This window comes from Pongo pygmaeus, chromosome 9 (assembly GCF_028885625.2).
Source record: "Pongo pygmaeus isolate AG05252 chromosome 9, NHGRI_mPonPyg2-v2.0_pri, whole genome shotgun sequence".
Lineage (NCBI taxonomy): Eukaryota > Metazoa > Chordata > Mammalia > Primates > Hominidae > Pongo > Pongo pygmaeus.
In genome coordinates, this window is record NC_072382.2 from 10,469,930 (window position 1) to 10,488,001 (window position 18,072).

An 18,072-nucleotide genomic window follows, 5' to 3' on the forward strand; every position below is an offset into this window, starting at 1 on the left:
CCTTCCTAAGGGCCACGTAGCCATGACGATAGCCCAGTGCTGGCTCCCAGACCAGGAGTTGAAAGTGGCTGGGGAGCTGTGGGGGTGGGGGGAGCAGTACTGCTGTTGGCAGACAGGAACACTCTTTTTCTCTGGGCAAGGGCCACCGTGTCATTGAGCCTAGACCCCCAAGGCTCCACAGTCAGGAAAGGAGAAGGTGGTGGGGTATGCTGGAGCTGAGGTCTCTGAGTCTCTCAGGGCCCACAAACACACACAGGCTTGCTCCTTGGACTTTTAAGTGTTTTTTTTGTGTGTTTTTTTTTGTTTGTTTGTTTGGAACAGTCTGGTCCCTGATGGGGGCCTCTCCCCCTGCCCCTCCCCAGTCTGGTTACAGCTCAGATCGTCGCTCGATTTTGAGCAGCTCCACCTCGAACACCAGGGTTGCACCGCCTGTAGGGGAGAAGGAGAGTCAAAATGCCAACCAGGGCCACAGGGAGGTGGGCTGGCTGCAGGTGATGGGAGGTGTCAAAAGGTTTACTACCTGGAATCTTTGGGGGAGCTCCCCGCTCTCCATACCCTGTTGAAAATGCACAAAGAAACAGTCAGTGATGGCCAAGCTCCCTTCCAGCATGGGCAAAGGGAGGGTGTTCCGCCCCTCTCAGCAAGAAGGCCAGAAATGGAGAAGGGTAATGGAGATGGGAAGGGGGTGCCAAAGACCTGGCAAGGGCAGAGCGGGGCCACTACAGCTGAGTGCTTCAGTGATCTTGCCCTGTACTCACTGCTAGACACAGCCAAACTTGGAGGAGGCATGTATTGTAATGAATGGATACGGTGAAGACCAATGAAAGGCTGAAGCAGCTTTCACCCTTCCCAGTCACACACCCCAAACTTGCTCTGCACCCTCAGGAGGGGCCTCTTACCCAGCTCCGATGGGATCACCAGCTTGCGCTTTTCCCCCTCACACATCCTGCAGGAAGACACATGCTCAGCCCATGGCAGCACCCAGGGCCCCTGTCTTGTATCCCTGGGGCTTGCCTCCCACAGCTTACCTCCTGGGCGGTGGCCATGCACGCCCCCGCTCCCAAGCCCATTCCCCCATGACTCACCCCAGCAGCCCCTGGTCCCAGCCCTTGATGACCTGGCCTGTGCCAAGGGAGAAGACAAAGGGCTGGTTCTGGGGCAGGCTGCTGTCAAACTCTGTCCCATCTTCCAGCTTCCCCTGTGGAACCATGAGAAGGCCAGTGAGGAAGAGGGGGACCACCCCTGACACCCCCCTCCCTCAGCTGCTTTCCCCATCAAGCTGGCCCCCACAGCACTGGTGGTCAACCCTTTTTGGTTTTTGAGATGGAGTCTCTGTTGCCATGGCTGGAGTGCAGTGGTCTCGCCTCACTGCAGCCTCTGCCTCCCAAGCAGCTGGGATTATAGGTGCCCGCCACCACGCCCGGCTAATTTTGTATTTTTAGCAGAGAAAGTTTCATCATGAGGCCAAACTGGTCTCAAATTCCTGACCTCAGGTGATCCACCCGCCTTGGCCTCCCAAAGTGCTGGGATTACAGGGGTGAGCCACTGCGCCCAGCTGGTCATAGTTCTTTAAAAGGACAGAGTCTTGGGCAGCTCACAGTACACTGTCACTGCCTGCTGGTGCCCACCTGGGCAGTAGGCAAGGGCAAGGCAGAACCATGGAAACTGGCTTAGAGGGGAGAGGGGACTTGCCCAAGGTCACCTACTTGGCTGATGGAGAACCAGACTCCCAAGCACTCTCTGGTCCTCGGAAGCCCCACCCACTCCCAAAAGGCCCGCCCAACCCACTCACCGTGTAGTGCATGTGCAGCACATCCCCTTTGCGCGATTTGATGGGACAGTGGTCCACCCGCTTCTTGACCCCGATCTGCAGCTTCCTTTTGCCCTCGGCCCCCGTGGCCGTGGCCACAGCGCTCAGGCAGATGGACAGTACTGTCAGGACCCGGACCCAGCTCAGCCTCATGTCTCTGTGGGCACAGACCCCGACCGACCGACTGAACGAGGGGGAGGGCAGGGAGAGTATGGAACACAGGTAGGTAAGAGGAGGGTTCCACCGCCACTGTATCTTCCTTGCCCCGGGGGATCCCCTTTGTCCCGGGTCACCGCCCTCTCCCCCGGGCTCCGGGGCCACACTTACCAGTCCAGTGAGAAGGGGGCTTGGCCGAGGACCCCAGCAGCGGGGGGAGGGGGTCAGGGGAGGCCACAGCAGCCAGGGCCCCGCCCCTCTGCTCACCCCCATACCTTCCCTCCCTCCCAGTCCCCACCTCCGCTCTTCAGTTCCCGCCTGTCTCTTTACGCAAAGTCCAGACCCTATCTGGCTGCACTGCAGTTGTCCCGACTGGGCGGCCCCACTCACGCCACACCCAGCTGCCCCCGGCCCAGCACACCAACACCTCTGCGGCCGCTGCAGGGGGCCGGCCCCGAGGCACCCACACATCCCCACTGGGTGGCTCCGAGGAGCCCGGGTCCTCGGGAGATACCCCCCAGCCTGGCCCTGTGCCTCCGCCCGGGGCGCCGCCCCAACTCTGAGCCCTTGGGGGTCTCCGGGGCACCCAGACTGGCCCTGTGTCTGCTGGCCGCCGAGCCCGCTCCACCCACACCACCTCTCCCGGTGGAGTTCTCGGCCTACGGCGTCCCCAAGCCCGACCACCACGGAGACCACCCCCGCGAGGACGCCCGGGGCCATTACTCGGGCCGGGCTCCTCACTTGGCTCCTTGGCACCGCCCTTCGGAGGACGCGGTGCCGCCCCCGGGCCTGCAGCCCCGCCTTCGACAGAACTAGACCCCTTTTCCGGAGCCGTAGCCACGCCACTCACCAGCTGAAGCCCCGCCCCCAGCGCCTGCGCTCCGTCCCCCTCTGCTTCCGACCCCCAGGCTCCGCCTTTCACCTCCTCCAGCTCCTCCTTCAAGAGCCAGGCTCCGTCCCCCGACCCTCCTAGCTCCGCCCCCCGCCGCCGCCGGGCTCCGCCTTCCACTGGCACCAGCTCGGAGGTCCCACCCGTCCCGGTTCCACGCCCCGCCCCGAGTCCCAGGACTCCGCCCCGTGCGGCGTGAGAACCCTCCCCCTGCGGCATCTCCGGCAGCTCCGGCCCCCACCCCCAATTTCCTCGTCACCTAGCTCTCGTTGACACTCGGAGCCCGGTCCGCTCCTGCCCGGCCTGATCCAGCCTGCCCTCTTGCACCCCGGCTCCCCCCAGCCCGGGCTGTGGCCGCCGCTCACCTCCTCGCCGCGCCCCCGGAGTCAACCCCGGTGGTGCTGCCGCCTCTGCGCAGGCGCGTCCTCGTCTCTACCAGGCCGGGCCACGCCGCCCTCCCTCATTGGACCGTGCGAAACCCGCGGCCACACGCCCGCTGGCGCGGGTCTTTCCCTAGCCCCGCCCCCGCGACGCCGCTGCTCTGCGTCACTTCCGGCGGAGCGGTAGTCTGTAAGGTTAGGTGAAAGTGACTTCCGAAAAGGCCGGAGACACTTCCGGCCGAGGTGATAGTAAGGTCAGGCGGGCGTGGGTTCCCGGAGGGGGTCTTGAGGCGCCATTTCAAGTCACCCCCATCCTCTCCCACAGCACTCCTGTTTTCCCCGGCCTCATCATGGCCCACAGCCCTCAGTCGCTGTGGAGCCTGGGCTTCACAGTGACACTCACGTTTGAATTCGCGGTCGGCTGTGTGCTTGGTAGAATTTGTCATCCAACACAGGCGTGTAACACGGGCTTGATGACACCCACCCCACAGGGCCCCGGCAGGACCGAGATGATGTCCAATGACAAACCCTGACTTCCAGCCAATGCTCCCGCCCACGTCTCTCTCCCAGGAGCCAGGCTTACCTCTACCTGTGCACCTGGGCTGTGACTCATGACTGGAATGATCTGGCTGGGTCTGTTCCCCGACCAGACATATTTTCAGGAGCCCCAGCAGCCACCAAACATCTGTCAACTGAAGTAATGAACCTGCAGTTGAGAGGCAGCTAAACCTAGGTTGAAGGTTAGGGAGACAGCTGATTTGAGGTCAAATCCCCCTGGCCAGTTAGATTTTCTGAGCCTGTTTCCTCAATTATAAAAGGAAGACAATCATGATGTTGACCTCAGAATTGAGGAGGAAGTGAGGAGGTGCATGTGAAGCATTGTGTGTGTCTGGTGGGGCTAACTGGGCTCTGGAGGTGGTAGCTCTGGGGCCCTAACCCCTCTCTGCCTCACGCTAATTGACCTATGGCATGTCCAGTGACATCATGACTGAGAAAATGATTTGAAAGCAGTAATCGCTGTCAGGAACTGTCTCCTGGTTCAACCCACTCCTGCCTTAGGCCCACTAAGATCATACCCACATGCTCTGACCCAACACCTCAGAGAAAGCCTCCATTAGGGTAGCTGCCCCTCCTAATGGCTGCCCAATTGAGTTAACTCTGCCCTGAATGTCCTGCTTCAGCAGGCAAAGCAGTGATGCCCAAGGTTGGCCTTTCATCCACCCCAAACCACTCAGCCCTGGGCACTGAAGGCTGCAGGGAGAAGGGTAGGGGCTGGGCCTGGGCTGGGATAGACAAGTCAGGAGAATCTCAGGCAGCAACCGATGAAGGGACCTGCAGGGTGCGAGGGAGGTGAGGGTAGAGAAAACTGTGTGGGTTGGGCGGGCGCAGTGGCTCACGCCTCTAATCTCAGCACTTTGGGAGGCGGAGGCAGGTGGTTCACCTGAGGTCAGGAGTTCGAGACCAGCCTGGCCAACACAGTGAAACCCATCTCTACTAAAAATGCAAAAATTAGCTGGGCGTGGTGGTGGGCGCCTATAATCCCAGCTACTTGGGAGACTGAGGCAGGAGAATCGCTTGAACCCAGGAGATGGAGGTTGCAGTGAGTGGAGATCGCACCATTGCACTCCAGCCTGGGCGACAGTGAGACTCCGTCAAAAAAAAAAAAAGAAAAACACTGTGTGGGTTGGGTTGAGGGGAGCCTGCCGCCCAAACCAGGCCCACCAGCCCCAGAATTTTGGTGCTTCCGTTTCAGGGAGGTGGGAGTGAAGTTAAGACAGGGCAGGTGTTGGGGCTTTAGATTCAAGCTGCAGGGAACAAAAAGCAGCAGATGCTGAAAGTGCTGCCTGGCAGGAAGAACAAGTGTTCTTTTCTATTATGTAAAGATAGTCTCAAACTTCTCTGGGGCCTGAGGACGCCAACCACAGCAATCTTCTGTTCCCTCTATGTGCACATGTGGAAACTGCTGCTCAGAGAGGCAGGGGTAGTGACAAGCAAGGTCACTCAGCAGATCTGGGTCCTACCCCAAGCTCTCTGGCCACAGAAGGCCGTCTCCTTCCAGAAAAGAACCCCGGTGAAGAGCAGGAGGGCAGGCAGTCTGTATTGACTGGGCTGTCCCTGACTCCCATGCCTGGCAATAACTTGAAAGTGATGAATACATAATTCTGGCCCTGCCTGGGATCTGCTGTGGGGCCTTAGTCCTCATTTCCTCCATCTGCACGACGAGGGAGCAAGACAAGCTTTGGATTTAGTGATGCAGACATTCATGCCAAACCAGCCAGCCTGGACAGTGACAAACGGTGACACAGGCAGGGACAGCTCCTTCCATCTCTTTTATCAGGGTTGGGGGTCACAGTTCTTGTACCAAAGCCCAAATCCCATTATGCAGAGGTTTGGGTCTTCTTAGTGAGGGGAGGAAGAGCCAGTTGTAAGATGCTTACTTGCACAGGGCGGTTAGAAACTGAGACAGTACCCCATTCTCCCCTGAGCTGGTATATGACCCCCTTGCTGCCTCCCAGTCTCCTCTTCCAACTCTGTCCTGTTTGATGACGGCCTTAGGGAGACAAGGGATGGCAGAAGAGCCCTCTGAGAGGCCCAGGTCCTGGAGCAGCTTCTGCCTGGGCTGAGGTCTTGGGGGCTTGGCTGTTTTTTACCAGGCTCCTCTTTGTTCTCCCACTGGTATATAGCCTCTGAGGCAAGTCACCTTGCTGAGTCTGAAAAGCCATGTGTCACCTTCGCAGCTTCCGGCACCTGAGGAGGGAGGAAGTGATCTGTTCATGCTGGCTGGAGCGCAGCCTCAGCCCTGGACTCACGTGTGCCTCGGGCCCACTAAGATCACAACCTGAGCGTCCTGCCACACCACTCGGCCCTGGGCACTGGAGGCTGCAGGGGGAAGGATGAACCTTCTGCAAAGGCCATCCCCTCCTGACACTCCTCGGGAGCCCCCACTGGCCCGGCCCATATGATTTCACCCCATGGCCTCACTGCGGGACACGGATGGTGAGAAACACATCAGGTAAGGGTGGACGAGGGTTCCACTATGTCCCCTGGCCTCTTGAAGCCCATAGGTAAGGGTAGATGTCTACCACAGGGGCTTCTGGGAAGGCCTGAACTGCAAGCTGGAAAAGCTGTATCCTACATTTCTACTCCAGGCAGATGTCACCTCCTCCAAGAGATCTCTGACCTCTGAAAGATGAGGCCAGGTACCCCTCACTACAGCCCTTGACATCCTCTGCTGGCATCGTCCCTCCTATAGCTGACTCCTGAGTTAGAATGTTGGGCTTGCTTACACAGCTCCAGGTGCCAGCAGCTGTTTGGTAAATATTTGTTCAACACATTCAACAGTTTCCCCTTCCCTGGCCCTCCTCCCACTGGCAGGCTCACCCTGGACCTGCTCCAGGACAGGGCCTTGGTGCCTTCCCAAACACACACCACCCCACAGACGCCTCACCTGCAGGTGTCTGGGTTGAGCTCTAAGCCCCGCCCTTGGCAACGGAGGAAGCTGCGGCGTCGGCAGCGGCAGCGGCAGCGGCAGGTCCGGGGGTCAGGGCGCTGGTGGCGCTGGGTGCAGCGTGGGCAGAGGGGCCTGGGGCTGGAGTGGGATGGGTGATGTCAGCTGGGGAGGGTGCTCCAGGGGCAGAGTCCCAGCCCGGAACAGAGCGGGGCTGGGGACGGTGGTGGGGAGTGGCAGCCCTAGGGAGGAGAAGCGACATGTCTGGGGTGGGAAGGAAGAGTCTTCCCTAGAGCTGGGGTCGGGGCAGAGAACACAGGCTTGGGGAGCAGAGGGAAAGGGAAAGTGAGGGACGGGTGGGAGGAGAAAGAGGAGCAACAGCTTCCGGACTCACTTGTACTCCCCCAGCCCCCACTCAGCTGGAGTCCAAAAGACTCACCTGTCCGGCTTCACAGCACTGTCCTTTTTTTTAGGTCTGAAAAGTAAGAGAGATAGACACAGACAAACAAGAGGAAGATGAGGAAATCCCAGCATCCTATTCTCTCTCTCTCTCTCTTTTTGAGACTATGTTTCCCTCTTCTTGCCCAGGCTGGAGTGCAGTGGCGTGGTCTCGGCTCACTGCAACCTCCACCTCCCAGGTTCAAGCTATTCTCCTGTCTCGGCCTCCCAAGTAGCTGGGATTACAGGCACCCGCCATCATGCCCGGCTAATTTTTGTATTTTTTTTTTTTAGTAGAGATGGGGTTTCACCATGTTGGCCAGGCTGGTCTTGAACGCCTTACCTCAGGTGATCTGCCTGCCTGGGCCTCCCAAAGTGCTGGGATTATAGGTGTGAGCCACTACCCCCGGCCCAAGCATCCTACCTTGTTGCCCCAGATCCAAGGCCTACCCTTGGCTCTACAATTTTTTTTTTTTTTTTTTTGAGGCAGAGTCTTGCTCTGTTGTCCAGGCTGGAGTGCAGTGGCACGATCTTGGCTCACTGCAAGCTCCGCCTCCCAGGTTCATGCCATTCTCCTGCCTCAGCTTCCCGAGTAGCTGGGACTACAGGCGCCCGCCACCATGCCCGGCTAATTTTTTGTATTTTTTTAGTAGAGACAGGGTTTCACCACGTTAGCCAGGATGGTCTCCATCTCCTGACCTCATGATCCGCCCACCTCGGCCTCCCAAAGTGCTGGGATTACAGGCGTGAGCCACCACGCCTGGCCCCTTGGCTCTACTCTTAGGAACCTGGTCCCCAGTTCTGTGGACCACCAAACCCAGCACCCCCCAAGCCTGGCCTCTGCGAGCTCAGAAGTTGGGCCTGGCTGGCACCTGCATTCACACTGGCTGTGTTCTTCCAGGGACATCTCCCCCAGCTGACTGCTCGGGTACCGGATCATGAGGATCTGTGCTCAGGAGAAGAACAGGGGGGACAGTGAGGGAGAGAGAGAAAGGGGATGCTCTAAGACTGGAGGGAGAAAAGCTCACCCAATAGCCGGGAGGCTGGCCACCAGCCTTCCCCCCAACCCTGTCTCCTGTGCCTCAGTCTCCAGGCTGCCCCAGGCCCAGAGCCAGCCAGCATCCACCCTGCCCGCTGCCCCACCTGCCCAGTACCTGCATCCCCTGCCCGTTGCCCCACCTGCCCAGTACCTGCATCCGGACTTGGTGCTGCCCAGTGGGCACACACTCCAGGCCATCGTCAGGGCAGCAGCCACCACAGCGCTGCACAGTCACGCAGCTGGGCACCAGCTGTTTGGCCACGGTGCCCATGAGCTCCACAGTCAGGGGCACCACCACCTCCCGGGGCTGGCAGGTAGCACGAGTATACACATCTATCCATGACACCACTGGGAGCAGACCGGTAGGGGTTAAGTCCTCACTGGTTTTCCTGCAGCTGCTCCCAGCATCTGTCCTCCCCAGTCCCCAAGTCACAGCCACCCTCCACTAGCCCTCCCCACTCTGCCCTCACAACCTGTCTTCCCCTGCCCTGTTTATCCAGATCCCAGTAACCCCACTGCCTCAATTTCCTCCTCTGTGAAATGGGTAGAATAATAGTTTGAATATTCTAGGGGAGTTACACAAGATGGTGGACACCAGGCACCTGGAATCAGGGCCCAGGACAAACCCTCTTAGTGCTGGCTAGTGCCGAGTTTTTGTGAGTATTACCTTTCTTCTGGTGGCCAGGGACATCAGGCTGGGAGACAGGGGCCTGTGGAAGAGAAAAGACCTGTACCCAAGGTACACTTTAGGAGGGTGTGACCCTGTCGCCATCCCTGGGGCTTTGCCCTTGCATCAAGAGGCTTCACCACCTCTCTGACATCTTTCCAGATTGCTCTGTTCCTGTGGCCACCGCTCTAGCTTTACCTGTCCTTTTCTGGCCACCCGGGACCTACCCTAGCCCAAAACACAACAGGTGCTCTGGTGGCCGCGCCAAATTTCCAGGCCGCGGAGCCGAGCATGTTTGGGGGCTGCATGCAGATCAGGAGCGCGCACAGTGCGCACCGAAGCAGGTCCTGCAGGCACCGAGGGAGCCCCGCCCCCGGCGGTGCCCAGGGGACGGGGTGGGGCGGAGGAGTGGCCCCAGACTGGGCCTGGCGGGCCAGCGGGGAGGGGCACCTCCCAGGGGATGCACGCGCCGGGCCCCCGTCCAAGGCCGGACCCCGAAGATCCCCTTGGCCGAGGCCACGGGTCCCCTCCTCACTTCCGCCAACCTTGAGAGAGGGCACGGCGGGCGGGCGCGCTGTCAGGCCGCACGTACCTGGGCGGGGGCCAGCTGCAGGAGCGCGGCGAGCAGCAGGCGGCGGAGCAGAGGGCTCATGGTGCCCGCGGGGGCCGCCCGCCGGGGGCGCCCGCATCGTCCTAGCCCGGCGGCGCGGGGGGCGGCGGCAGCCAGAGCCCCATGGCGCGGGCCCGAGCGCGGCGGACGGGGGCCGGGCGCGGGGGGCGGCTCCTCCGCGGCCCCCTCCCGAGCCCTGGGTGCAGGCAGCGCAGCGCAGCGCAGCGGAGGCGGCCGGAGGAGCCGGGCGGGCGGGCGGCCGGTGGCGGCGGGCAGCGGCGGCGGGGACGGCGGGGACGGCGGGGGCGGCGGGGGGCCAGGCCCGGGCTGGCGGGCGGGCGGCTCATGTGACCCAGACACGCGCTCCCCACCGGGCCTTGGGGCGAGGGCGGGGCGGCGGGGTGGGGGGGCGAGGCCGCCGGCGGGGCCCGCCTCCTCCGCACACCCCCTCCCGCCTCCCGCCGCGGCAGGGAAAAGGGGACGCACCGCCCAGGAGGCCGGGCTCCCGGGTCGCCGCCGCCACTACCCGGAGGGCGGGGCGCTGCCTCTTGGCGAGGCCGGGGCCGGGGGCGCCGGGCCTTAAGGAGGGAGCCGGACACGAGCTCTGCGAATCACTTTATTGCGCGCGTTTCGGGGAGCGGGCCGTCCAGGGAAGGAAGCAAGGCGGGAACGCACTGTAGGCCCCATCCAGGTGAGCCCCTCAGGGGCCGGCGCCCGGGGGAACGATCTCGGGGCCTTGGGTTGGCTCGGATGGTGGCGGCTGCCGCTGCCCTAGCCGTTGTCGCTCCTGCTGAAGGCTGGCTCTGTTGGCCCTGGAGGAGAGGGCACCTGGGTGGTTGGGATAGGGATCCCGAAGTGCGGAGCCTTGACAGGGAGCAGGGAGCAGGGAGCAGGGACAGACCTGGCCCGTGCCCGGGCTTCGTTGTAGAAAGCTGTGATGATTCGATCCTTTTCATCCATGAAGTTAAGGTGCATCTGCTTCACCTTCCTGCAATGGGTCACAATTAACCCTGGGACTCCAATTCCTGCTGTCCCTGAAGTCCTGCCCCCTTCCACCCCACTCTAGGGGACTCACAGCTTTTTACCCTCACACAGGGTTAGGGACCTCAGTCTAACCCTTCCTGTGATAGATAGCGCTCAGAGTGGCCTTGGCTTGTCTAGGGTCCAATGGCATCTGAAGTCCCTGGTCACTTCGAGGTGTGACAGCAGCTGTGGACATGGGGGTGCTCCTCCCAGAAGACTAGAAAGGGTATGGGTCTAACTCCATCACTGAACTACTCAGGCTGCTAGCAGTGGGCACTGGCCTTTAGGTATCTGCTATAGAAAATCGGCTTTGTGGCCAGGTGCGGTAGCTCACACCTGTAATCCCAGTACTTTGGGAGGCCGAGGTGGGTGGATCACCTGAGGTCAGGAGTTTGAGACCAGCCTGGCCAATATGGTGAAACCCCATCTCTACTAAAAATACAAAACAACTAGCCGGGCGTGGTGGTGGACGCCTGTAGTCCCAGCTACTCGGGAGGCTGAGACAGAAGAATTGCTTGAACCTGGGAGGCAGACGTGAGGTTGCAGTGAGCTGAGATCGCGCCACTACACTGCAGCCTTGGCGACAGAGTGAGACTCCATCTCAAAAAAAAAAAAAAAAAAAAAATAGAATAAAGAGAATCAGCTCTGTGGCACGCGTGAGAGTGGCAGGGAGATGCCTACTGCCAAATGAATGAGCTGTGCTGCATTTGCTGCTTGTGCTTGATTTTGTTTGGCTCAATCCCTTCCTGGCAGCCAGCACGAAAGATTTACATTCGAAATATGAAAAACTGTAAATGACAACGTTAGCTCTTGGTTCAGCGCTGCCTTTACTAAGTAAGGAGAGTCTCCAGAGACCGATTTCAAGCAGCTCTTAGCTTGAGAGACACAAGAGTACGGGCCACGAGGTGCTGTGGAGGACTGGCTGACCACACTGGAAATCACCCACCCTCCTGCCCTCTGCCCATCGCCCCGGGGAGAACAGGCATCACCTGAAGGCAATATAGTGCAGGCCCATGCCGGCCAGCATGAGGAGGAGGCAGTACCCCAGCACTTGTTTGTTTTGTTTGTGTTGCTGCTGCCTCAACTGGGGCCCCTGTGGCCTCACGCTGTGAAACTGGGACCAGTACTGCGCGTTGGGGGGTGCCCAGGAGCTGCTGGGAGGCAGAGGAAGGGACATTGTGGAAATGAGGCTCCCCAAGAGACCTGGGGGTGGGGCAAGCTGAGGGCAGGATTACTGTACCTGTGTGTTTGGCGGGCAGACTTGTCATGGGCTGTGGTTCGTGGAGACTTTGGGGGACTACCTGAGCGGAGCTGGTCATCATAGCTGCGGCGGCTCTGCTCACGGCTGAGCACACGGTATGCCTCGCTCAGCTCCACAAAGCGGCTGTGCAGGCTTGGGTTCCCAGGGTCCCGGTCCGGGTGCAGCTGGGGTGGGGCAGGACTCCTCTTATCTCCTTTTGCCTGTCCCTCCCCAGGGCCCATGCTGATGACATCTACCCACCAGGGCTCCAGTCATACCCAGAGGCCCTGCCTGGTCAGTGACCCTCACTCAGGCCTGCCCACTCCTCAGAAGGCCAGAGAGCATGGACTCCTGCCTCCTCCTGTGTTCAAGCCCTCCCCACCTGCCAGCCCCCTGCATTCACCATATGCCCCGGTCCAGGTTTCTCAAGAGCAGGCAGGCAGGTCAAGAAAACCAAGCCCAGCCCATCAGACAGGAGCCCTGGCTCCTGCCCACAGCCTTTCCCCTACCATTGAGCACCTGCCACTCCCTATGAGGGCTGAAAAAATGTGGCACCCGCCAGAGATGCTGGTCTACTCCTGGGAATTTGAAGCACACCCACACTGGCTCAGAGTTCCTGCTCCCCCTCCCCACCTTAAGGGTACTGGTACCTCTTTGGACTTGGAGAAGAAAGCTCGTTTAACTTCCTCAGTGCTGGCACCAGGATGCACCCCCAACAGTTCATAATAAGTACTGGGTCTGGACCTGTGAACAGAGTCCCAAACCTGCAGGGGCTGAAGGATCCCAGAAGCTAGCTCTGCCCTGCCTTCTGGGCCACACCCTTCAACTCAGCCACCAAGAGCTGAGAGGGCTGAAACAGGTCCCAGGACAGATCTGTCTCCAGATCAGCCCTCCCTTTGGAGTGTTTCAGGCATAGTGCAGGTCAGGATTTCTCAAAGTGGAGTCCAAAAACTTGTTGGAAAAAACTGATTCCTGGCCAGGCGCGGTGGCTCATGCCTGTAATCCAGCATTTTGGGAGGCCGAGGAGGGCGGATCACCTGAGGTCAGGAGTTCAAGACCAGCCTGACTAACATGGAGAAACCCTGTCTCTCCTAAAAATACAAAATTAGCCGGGCGTGGTGATGCATGCCCGTAATCCCAGCTACTCGGGAGGCTGAGGCAGGAGAATCGCTCGAACCCGGGAGGCGGAGGTTGCGGTAAGCCGAGATTGCTCCATTGCACGCCAGCCTGGGCAACAAGAGCGAAACTCCATCTCAAAAAAAAAAAAAAAAAAAAAGGAAAAAGAAAAAGAAAAAACTGATTCCTGACCCCCACCCAATTGATTCCTCCAGTTCAGAATCTCCAGAGCAGAGCCCAGGAATCTGGATTTTGTACCCGACACCTCCCCATCTCCCACCCCCTACAGAGGGTTATGCACAGTGATACAGTGATGCTTGAAAACCACTAGAGCTGTGGTAAGAGCGCTGGGTTTGACCTGGACTCAAACTCCTCCTCTGCTGCTTAAATCGCTGTATGACCTTGGGGGTCTTCTCTATCTCTGATCCTCAGCAAGGAAGGCGAGGGTTATCTGAGACAAACCTGGGAGCCTCCTGACACGGAGTAGAGACCACAACTAACTCAGCACATAGGGCAAACAGAAACCCATTGAACAACCGGGCCGGCCCCCCGCGCCCAACTCACCGCTGCCCGGCGGCCGCTCCAAGGAGCCGGGAGGGAGGGCTGCGGGGCCACAGCCGGCACAGGCGCAGGGGCAGTAAGGGCGGCATGGCGGCGGGCGGGCAGCTGGGAAAGGAGGCTACCAAGAGCGCACTGGACCAGGATGGGGCTAGACCTCAAGCACCCGGGGGCAGAGGGAAGGGGCCTGGCCCGGTGTTCTGCGAAGGAAGACTGAAGCAGGCCCGGGGAGGGGGCGGTTCTTGCCCAGGACCAGACCCGCGTGTCCTTGGATCTGCCCCTTCCTCTGACCCGGGCATCCGCAGCCCTTCCCCGCGCTGGCTTCGGGGTCTGGCCACCCAGCCAGGGACTCCGAGACCCCGTTCCCACCCAGGGATCTTGGGGCCGGGAGAAGGAGGGGCCACAACCAGGCCCCGCCCCCGCTGCTCACAGACCCGCGGCCGTCGCCATTTCCTGCGTCTATTCAGGCCCCGCCCTCGCACTCTCATTGGCGTGGATGCCAAGACCACGTCCACCTGTCAGGAAAAAAAAAACCGGTGGAGACTCCGCCCCTACATGTCTATTGGCCTTTGGTGCCTCCGGTACCCCAGCCTGCGGACGCGCTGGACAGGCGCGGGCGCCCACCTGGGGAGCGGGCGGGACAGAGCCCGCTCTCTGAGGCTTTGTGACGTTTTCGGCCCGGCCACCGTCTCTCCGTTCCGCTGTTGCTCCCCTCTGCAGCAAGGCATATCTTATGGAGCTGCTTCCGCCCCGGAGCCTCTCTGGAGCCAGCCAAGGAAGGCACAGCTCTTATCCCCTGCTTGCAGAGGGGGACACTGAGGCTGGGCGGGTGTTTTTTTTTCCCAAGTCACTTGTCCTGCCTTACACACTCAGGGCCCATTGCTCCTCTCTGTCACAGAAATAGCAGATGCCAACGGAATCCAAGAATAAAGTCCTTTATTATCTTCAGAGTGGCGGGAGTAGGGCTGGGGACCTTAGGGCCGCTCCAGTGGGACTTCCCTGAACCCGGTTGTAGAGGATGATGGCGCCTTTGGCCGAGGGGCAGAGTTCAGCCCACATCTCCGTCTCCTGCAATCTCCGCACTTTCTGTGGGGAGACAAGGAGACCCAGGCATTCAAGCTTGCCACATCTCCTGCCAGGGCTGTGCCCAGAATTCCTGAGCCTCAGAGACCTCTGCACTGTCCTTAGGGAGGCATGTTAAGGGGCTGAACAGGTCCCTGGACCTTTCCCTTGCACTGAGAGCAAATCTTGTGACTCTGGAGGGAATTGTGACCCAGCCAACACCTCCCCTACAAGATATGCATTGCCAGGCCTCGGCAGGCCCCAGCCCTGGCCTCCAAGCAAGATGGTTTGTCACTCTGCACCTGTGTCTCCACAAAGATGATTCCTGTAGACTCGTGGGCCTCGGGTCCCCCACTCAGGTAGTGCTTCCTCACCTGCTCAGAAGTCAGGCTGCACCTGGACAAGAACACAAGGGTGGCTTAGTGGGTGACCAGCCCCTGCGGGGTCCCTGTGGAGCCACAGCTGCCTCAGCCCACTCCTTACCACCCACCTTCCCAAGACCCAGGATCATGTACCCGAGCCTACTCACTGGACATAGAACTCGGCACTGGCTCGGCCAGCACTGGTCTCGTTTCGGGCGATGCCCAACAGCAGGGGCTGGCTCAGGGTGAGCAGCGGCAGGTTCACCTGCGGTGGAGGGTGGGGTGGGGGGAGGTCCCACCTATCAATGCCACTGCCCACATCCCTGCCTGTCTCAATGAAAAACAGCCTGTTACCCGTGTACAGCAGTTTATAACTTGTAGATCAAGGACCCAGCATTACAGAATGTCAGATGATGGGCATGTTTGTTTTACAGGTACACCAAAACCAGAGAGATTGAACACGTTGCCCAGGGTCACCCAAGAGAAGTCAATTTAGTGACTGGGACTCCCACTTACTGTTTTTTCTTTTTTTCTTTTTTTTTTTTTGAGATGGAGTCTCGCTCTGTCGCCCAGGCTGGAGTACAGTGGCACGATCTCAGCTCACTGCAACCTCTGCCTCCCAGGTTAAAGTGATTCTCCTGCCTCAGCCTCCTGAGTAGCTGGGATTACAGGCGCACGCCACCACACCCGGCTAATTTTTGCATTTTTAGTAGAGATGGGGTTTCTCCATGTTGGCCAGGCTGGTCTCGAACTCCTGACCTCAGGTGATCCGCTGGCCTCGGCCTCCCAAAGTCCTGGGATTACAGGTGTGAGCCACCACACCCTGCCACACTTACTCCTTTACTTACTCCTTTTTCTTTCTTTTTTTTTTTTTTTGAGACGGAGTCTCGCTCTGTCGTCCAGGCTGGAGTGCGAGTGCAGTGGCACGATTCTGGCTCACTGCAACCTCCACCTCCTGGGTTCACGCCATTCTCCTGCCTCAACCTCCTGAGTAGCTGGGACTACAGGCGCCCGCCACCACGCCCGGCTAATTTTTGGTATTTTTAGTAGAGTCAGGGTTTCACCATGTTAGCCAGGATGGTCTCGATCTCCTGACCTTGTGATCCGCCCGCCTCGGCCTCCCAAAGTTCTGGGATTACAGGCGTGAGCCACCGCGCCCGGCCACTTACTCCTTTTTCAACAGACTTGGGGAGTAGGCAAGATATTTATCATTGTTCCCATTGAAAAGAAGAATCCTTGGCGGGGCAAGGCATGAGAGTCACTTGAACCCAGGAGGCGAAGGTTGCAGTGAGCCGATATGGCACCACTGCACTCAGCCTGGGCAACAGAGCAAGACTCTATCTCAAAAAGAAAAAAAAAAAAAAAAGAAGAAGAATCCGGCCTGGCGCGGTGGCCCACACCTGTAATCCCAGCACTTTGGGAGGCTGAGGTGGGCAGATCACGAGGTCAGGAGATCAAGACCATCCTGGCTAACACGGTGAAACCCCATCTCTACTAAAAATACAAAAAAATTAGCCAGGCATGGTGGCGGACGCCTGTAGTCCCAGCTACTTGGGAGGCTGAGGCAGGAGAATGGCGTGAACCTGGGAGGCGGAGCTTGCAGCGAGCTGAGATCGTGCCACTGCACTCCAGCCTGGGTGACAGAGCGAGACCGTCTAAAAAAAAAAAAGAAAAGAAAATAAGAAGAATCCAAGGCAGAGGGTGCTGAGGGCTAGAATTCCACTCCAAGTATGTATAGTTGCAAAGCCAACTTCTTCCCTCATTGCTGGCCAGATGCCTGCAGGCCTCCTGCCAGCCCAGACCTGTAGGATTCTGGCAAGTCCTACCCCTTCCCTTCATGTCTACCACCCTGTCCAGGTCAACCTCACTCACCTCATCACAGATCTCCTGAAGGACACTGGAAAAGAGTTCACGTACCACCAGCTCCTCAGTGAGGTCCTCGTGCTGGGGGCTGCCACCAGGGCACAGGGCCTGTGGGAGGTCAGGCTCAGCCCCTGCTCCCCACCTCTTCCCCCTGCCCTATCTCAGGACCAGCAAGCCTATACCTGCTGGCCCTGAGGGCCTGATGTGGCACAGTGTAAGAGAGTTAGTGATCCTGAGTCTGGTGTCCTTTCCCTGGCAGACAACCAGAGGTCTAGCTTCAAAGGAGATACACAGGTGGCAGGGGTGGAGTAGGGCATCTTCTTCCTGTGCCCAATCTTTCCTCCCCGTGTTTTCTAGTTTCTCACAGGACTGGGGCAGGGGTCAGTGGGGAGCCAGCTGGACTGCCCTGAGCAAACTTTCAGAGAAACACCAGGCCAATTTTCCCTTTAAGGGATGAGGAAATCAAAGCTGGGAGGATTGGGAGGGTGGAGAGCTGCAGCTCCCTTGAGCTGTCTGGGTCTTTGTGCCCAGCCTGGAATCTCACCTGAGGCTCAGGGTGCCCACCAGGCACGTCCACCAGCCCAGGGGCCTCAGCCACCTGCCAGGAGCGGCGTAGGAAGACAAGGAAGTCATCGGCTGTGGCTAGTGCAGCGCCCACCCCCAGTGGGTCCGCCAGATAGGCCTGCGTGTCACCCCAGTCGGTGGCCCCCTGCTGTCGCAGCCAGGCAGCTGAGCTGGACCAGTTGGTGCCCAGGAAGTCTCGGTAGGAAGTAAGGCCCAGGCGCAGGAGCAGCTGTGGCCCCCGAGAGCCAATAGGCGCCAGGGTGGCTGAGTGCAGGCGGAACTTGGGGGCGTCGAAGAGCCAGGGTTGGGCCTTTAGCCGGGTCTCCCAGATGGCAGTGATGGCCTCTTCCCCACATGGCAGTGGGCGACGGTCATGGGCGGGGCTCAGCTCGGCCTGTATCTGCTCCTGGGGCAGGCCCCCGCCAGGGCACTGCAGCAGCAGGGTCACCTCAGGGTCCATGGTCTGAACGGGGCAGCTCTGGGGGAGGATACAACCAGGCCTGTCACCCAGGGGGCCACTACCACTCCTGGGCTGCGCAGCTGGCCCCCTCTGTCGCAGACCTCCTGAGGGTACCCGCAGCGCTTCTCCACCCCCCGGACCACTCCTTGGGCAGTAAAACATGCCATCTTCCCCGCAGGAGCCCCGAGTCCCGCAGGGTACCCAGGACGCCCAGGCATCCCTACCATCCAGAGGTCTTGGGTTCAGGCGCCCCAAATGCCCATGTCCCCCAAACCCCGGGGTCTGTCTCCGACCCAGGGCGCGCGGGGACCCCTTTCCAGGGCCCGGAAGCTCCAGCTTCCAGCGGGCGCTCACCGACCGCCGCGTCCCGCAGGCTCCGCCCCTTCT

At 59.8% G+C, this 18,072-nt stretch overlaps 5 protein-coding genes across 17 annotated transcripts; all 5 read right to left on the reverse strand.

Moving 5' to 3' along the window:
* Positions 1-265: 265 nt before the first annotated feature.
* Positions 266-3,660, reverse strand: FKBP2 (FKBP prolyl isomerase 2). 7 transcript variants are annotated; one of them, XM_054441204.2, is made up of 6 exons: positions 3,639-3,660; positions 1,793-1,967; positions 1,086-1,198; positions 900-946; positions 521-556; positions 266-429 (listed from the first exon to the last, which is right to left on the reverse strand). In XM_054441204.2, the coding sequence occupies exons 2-6, from the start codon at positions 1,961-1,963 to the stop codon at positions 368-370; spliced, it is 429 nt and encodes a 142-aa protein (XP_054297179.1). In that variant the 5' UTR covers positions 1,964-1,967; positions 3,639-3,660; the 3' UTR covers positions 266-367. The 7 variants fall into 7 exon arrangements, with proteins under 7 accessions (XP_054297179.1, XP_054297172.1, XP_054297174.1 ...); XM_054441197.2 differs by lacking the exon at positions 3,639-3,660 and adding an exon at positions 3,221-3,373; XM_054441199.2 differs by lacking the exon at positions 3,639-3,660 and adding an exon at positions 3,221-3,360 and having other exon boundaries at positions 1,793-1,994.
* LOC129008807 (translation initiation factor IF-2) lies at positions 2,144-3,101 on the reverse strand. The gene has a single exon (XM_054441194.2). The coding sequence runs from the start codon at positions 3,072-3,074 to the stop codon at positions 2,274-2,276; it is 801 nt and encodes a 266-aa protein (XP_054297169.1). The 5' UTR covers positions 3,075-3,101; the 3' UTR covers positions 2,144-2,273.
* A 1,892-nt stretch (positions 3,661-5,552) lies between the features above and the next one.
* VEGFB (vascular endothelial growth factor B) lies at positions 5,553-9,831 on the reverse strand. 2 transcript variants are annotated; one of them, XM_054441229.2, is made up of 7 exons: positions 9,420-9,831; positions 8,828-8,870; positions 8,312-8,508; positions 7,994-8,067; positions 7,123-7,158; positions 6,684-6,824; positions 5,553-5,983 (listed from the first exon to the last, which is right to left on the reverse strand). In XM_054441229.2, exons 1-7 carry the CDS (start codon positions 9,477-9,479, stop codon positions 5,962-5,964), a joined length of 573 nt encoding a protein of 190 aa, XP_054297204.2. In that variant the 5' UTR covers positions 9,480-9,831; the 3' UTR covers positions 5,553-5,961. The 2 variants fall into 2 exon arrangements, with proteins under 2 accessions (XP_054297204.2, XP_054297203.2); XM_054441228.2 differs by having other exon boundaries at positions 5,969-5,983; positions 6,684-6,925; positions 9,420-9,826.
* Positions 9,832-10,040: 209 nt separating this feature from the next.
* Positions 10,041-14,220, reverse strand: DNAJC4 (DnaJ heat shock protein family (Hsp40) member C4). 6 transcript variants are annotated; one of them, XM_054441226.2, is made up of 7 exons: positions 13,999-14,220; positions 13,381-13,889; positions 12,351-12,444; positions 11,701-11,885; positions 11,450-11,611; positions 10,339-10,425; positions 10,041-10,249 (listed from the first exon to the last, which is right to left on the reverse strand). In XM_054441226.2, the coding sequence occupies exons 2-7, from the start codon at positions 13,464-13,466 to the stop codon at positions 10,138-10,140; spliced, it is 726 nt and encodes a 241-aa protein (XP_054297201.1). In that variant the 5' UTR covers positions 13,467-13,889; positions 13,999-14,220; the 3' UTR covers positions 10,041-10,137. The 6 variants fall into 6 exon arrangements, with proteins under 6 accessions (XP_054297201.1, XP_054297198.1, XP_054297197.1 ...); XM_054441223.2 differs by having other exon boundaries at positions 11,450-11,614; XM_054441222.2 differs by having other exon boundaries at positions 10,041-10,425; positions 13,999-14,160.
* A 73-nt stretch (positions 14,221-14,293) lies between these two features.
* NUDT22 (nudix hydrolase 22) lies at positions 14,294-18,056 on the reverse strand. Its single transcript, XM_054441207.2, has 6 exons — positions 17,910-18,056; positions 17,206-17,703; positions 16,671-16,769; positions 14,966-15,063; positions 14,739-14,832; positions 14,294-14,460 (listed from the first exon to the last, which is right to left on the reverse strand). The coding sequence occupies exons 1-6, from the start codon at positions 17,910-17,912 to the stop codon at positions 14,320-14,322; spliced, it is 933 nt and encodes a 310-aa protein (XP_054297182.1). The 5' UTR covers positions 17,913-18,056; the 3' UTR covers positions 14,294-14,319.
* Positions 18,057-18,072: the final 16 nt, after the last annotated feature.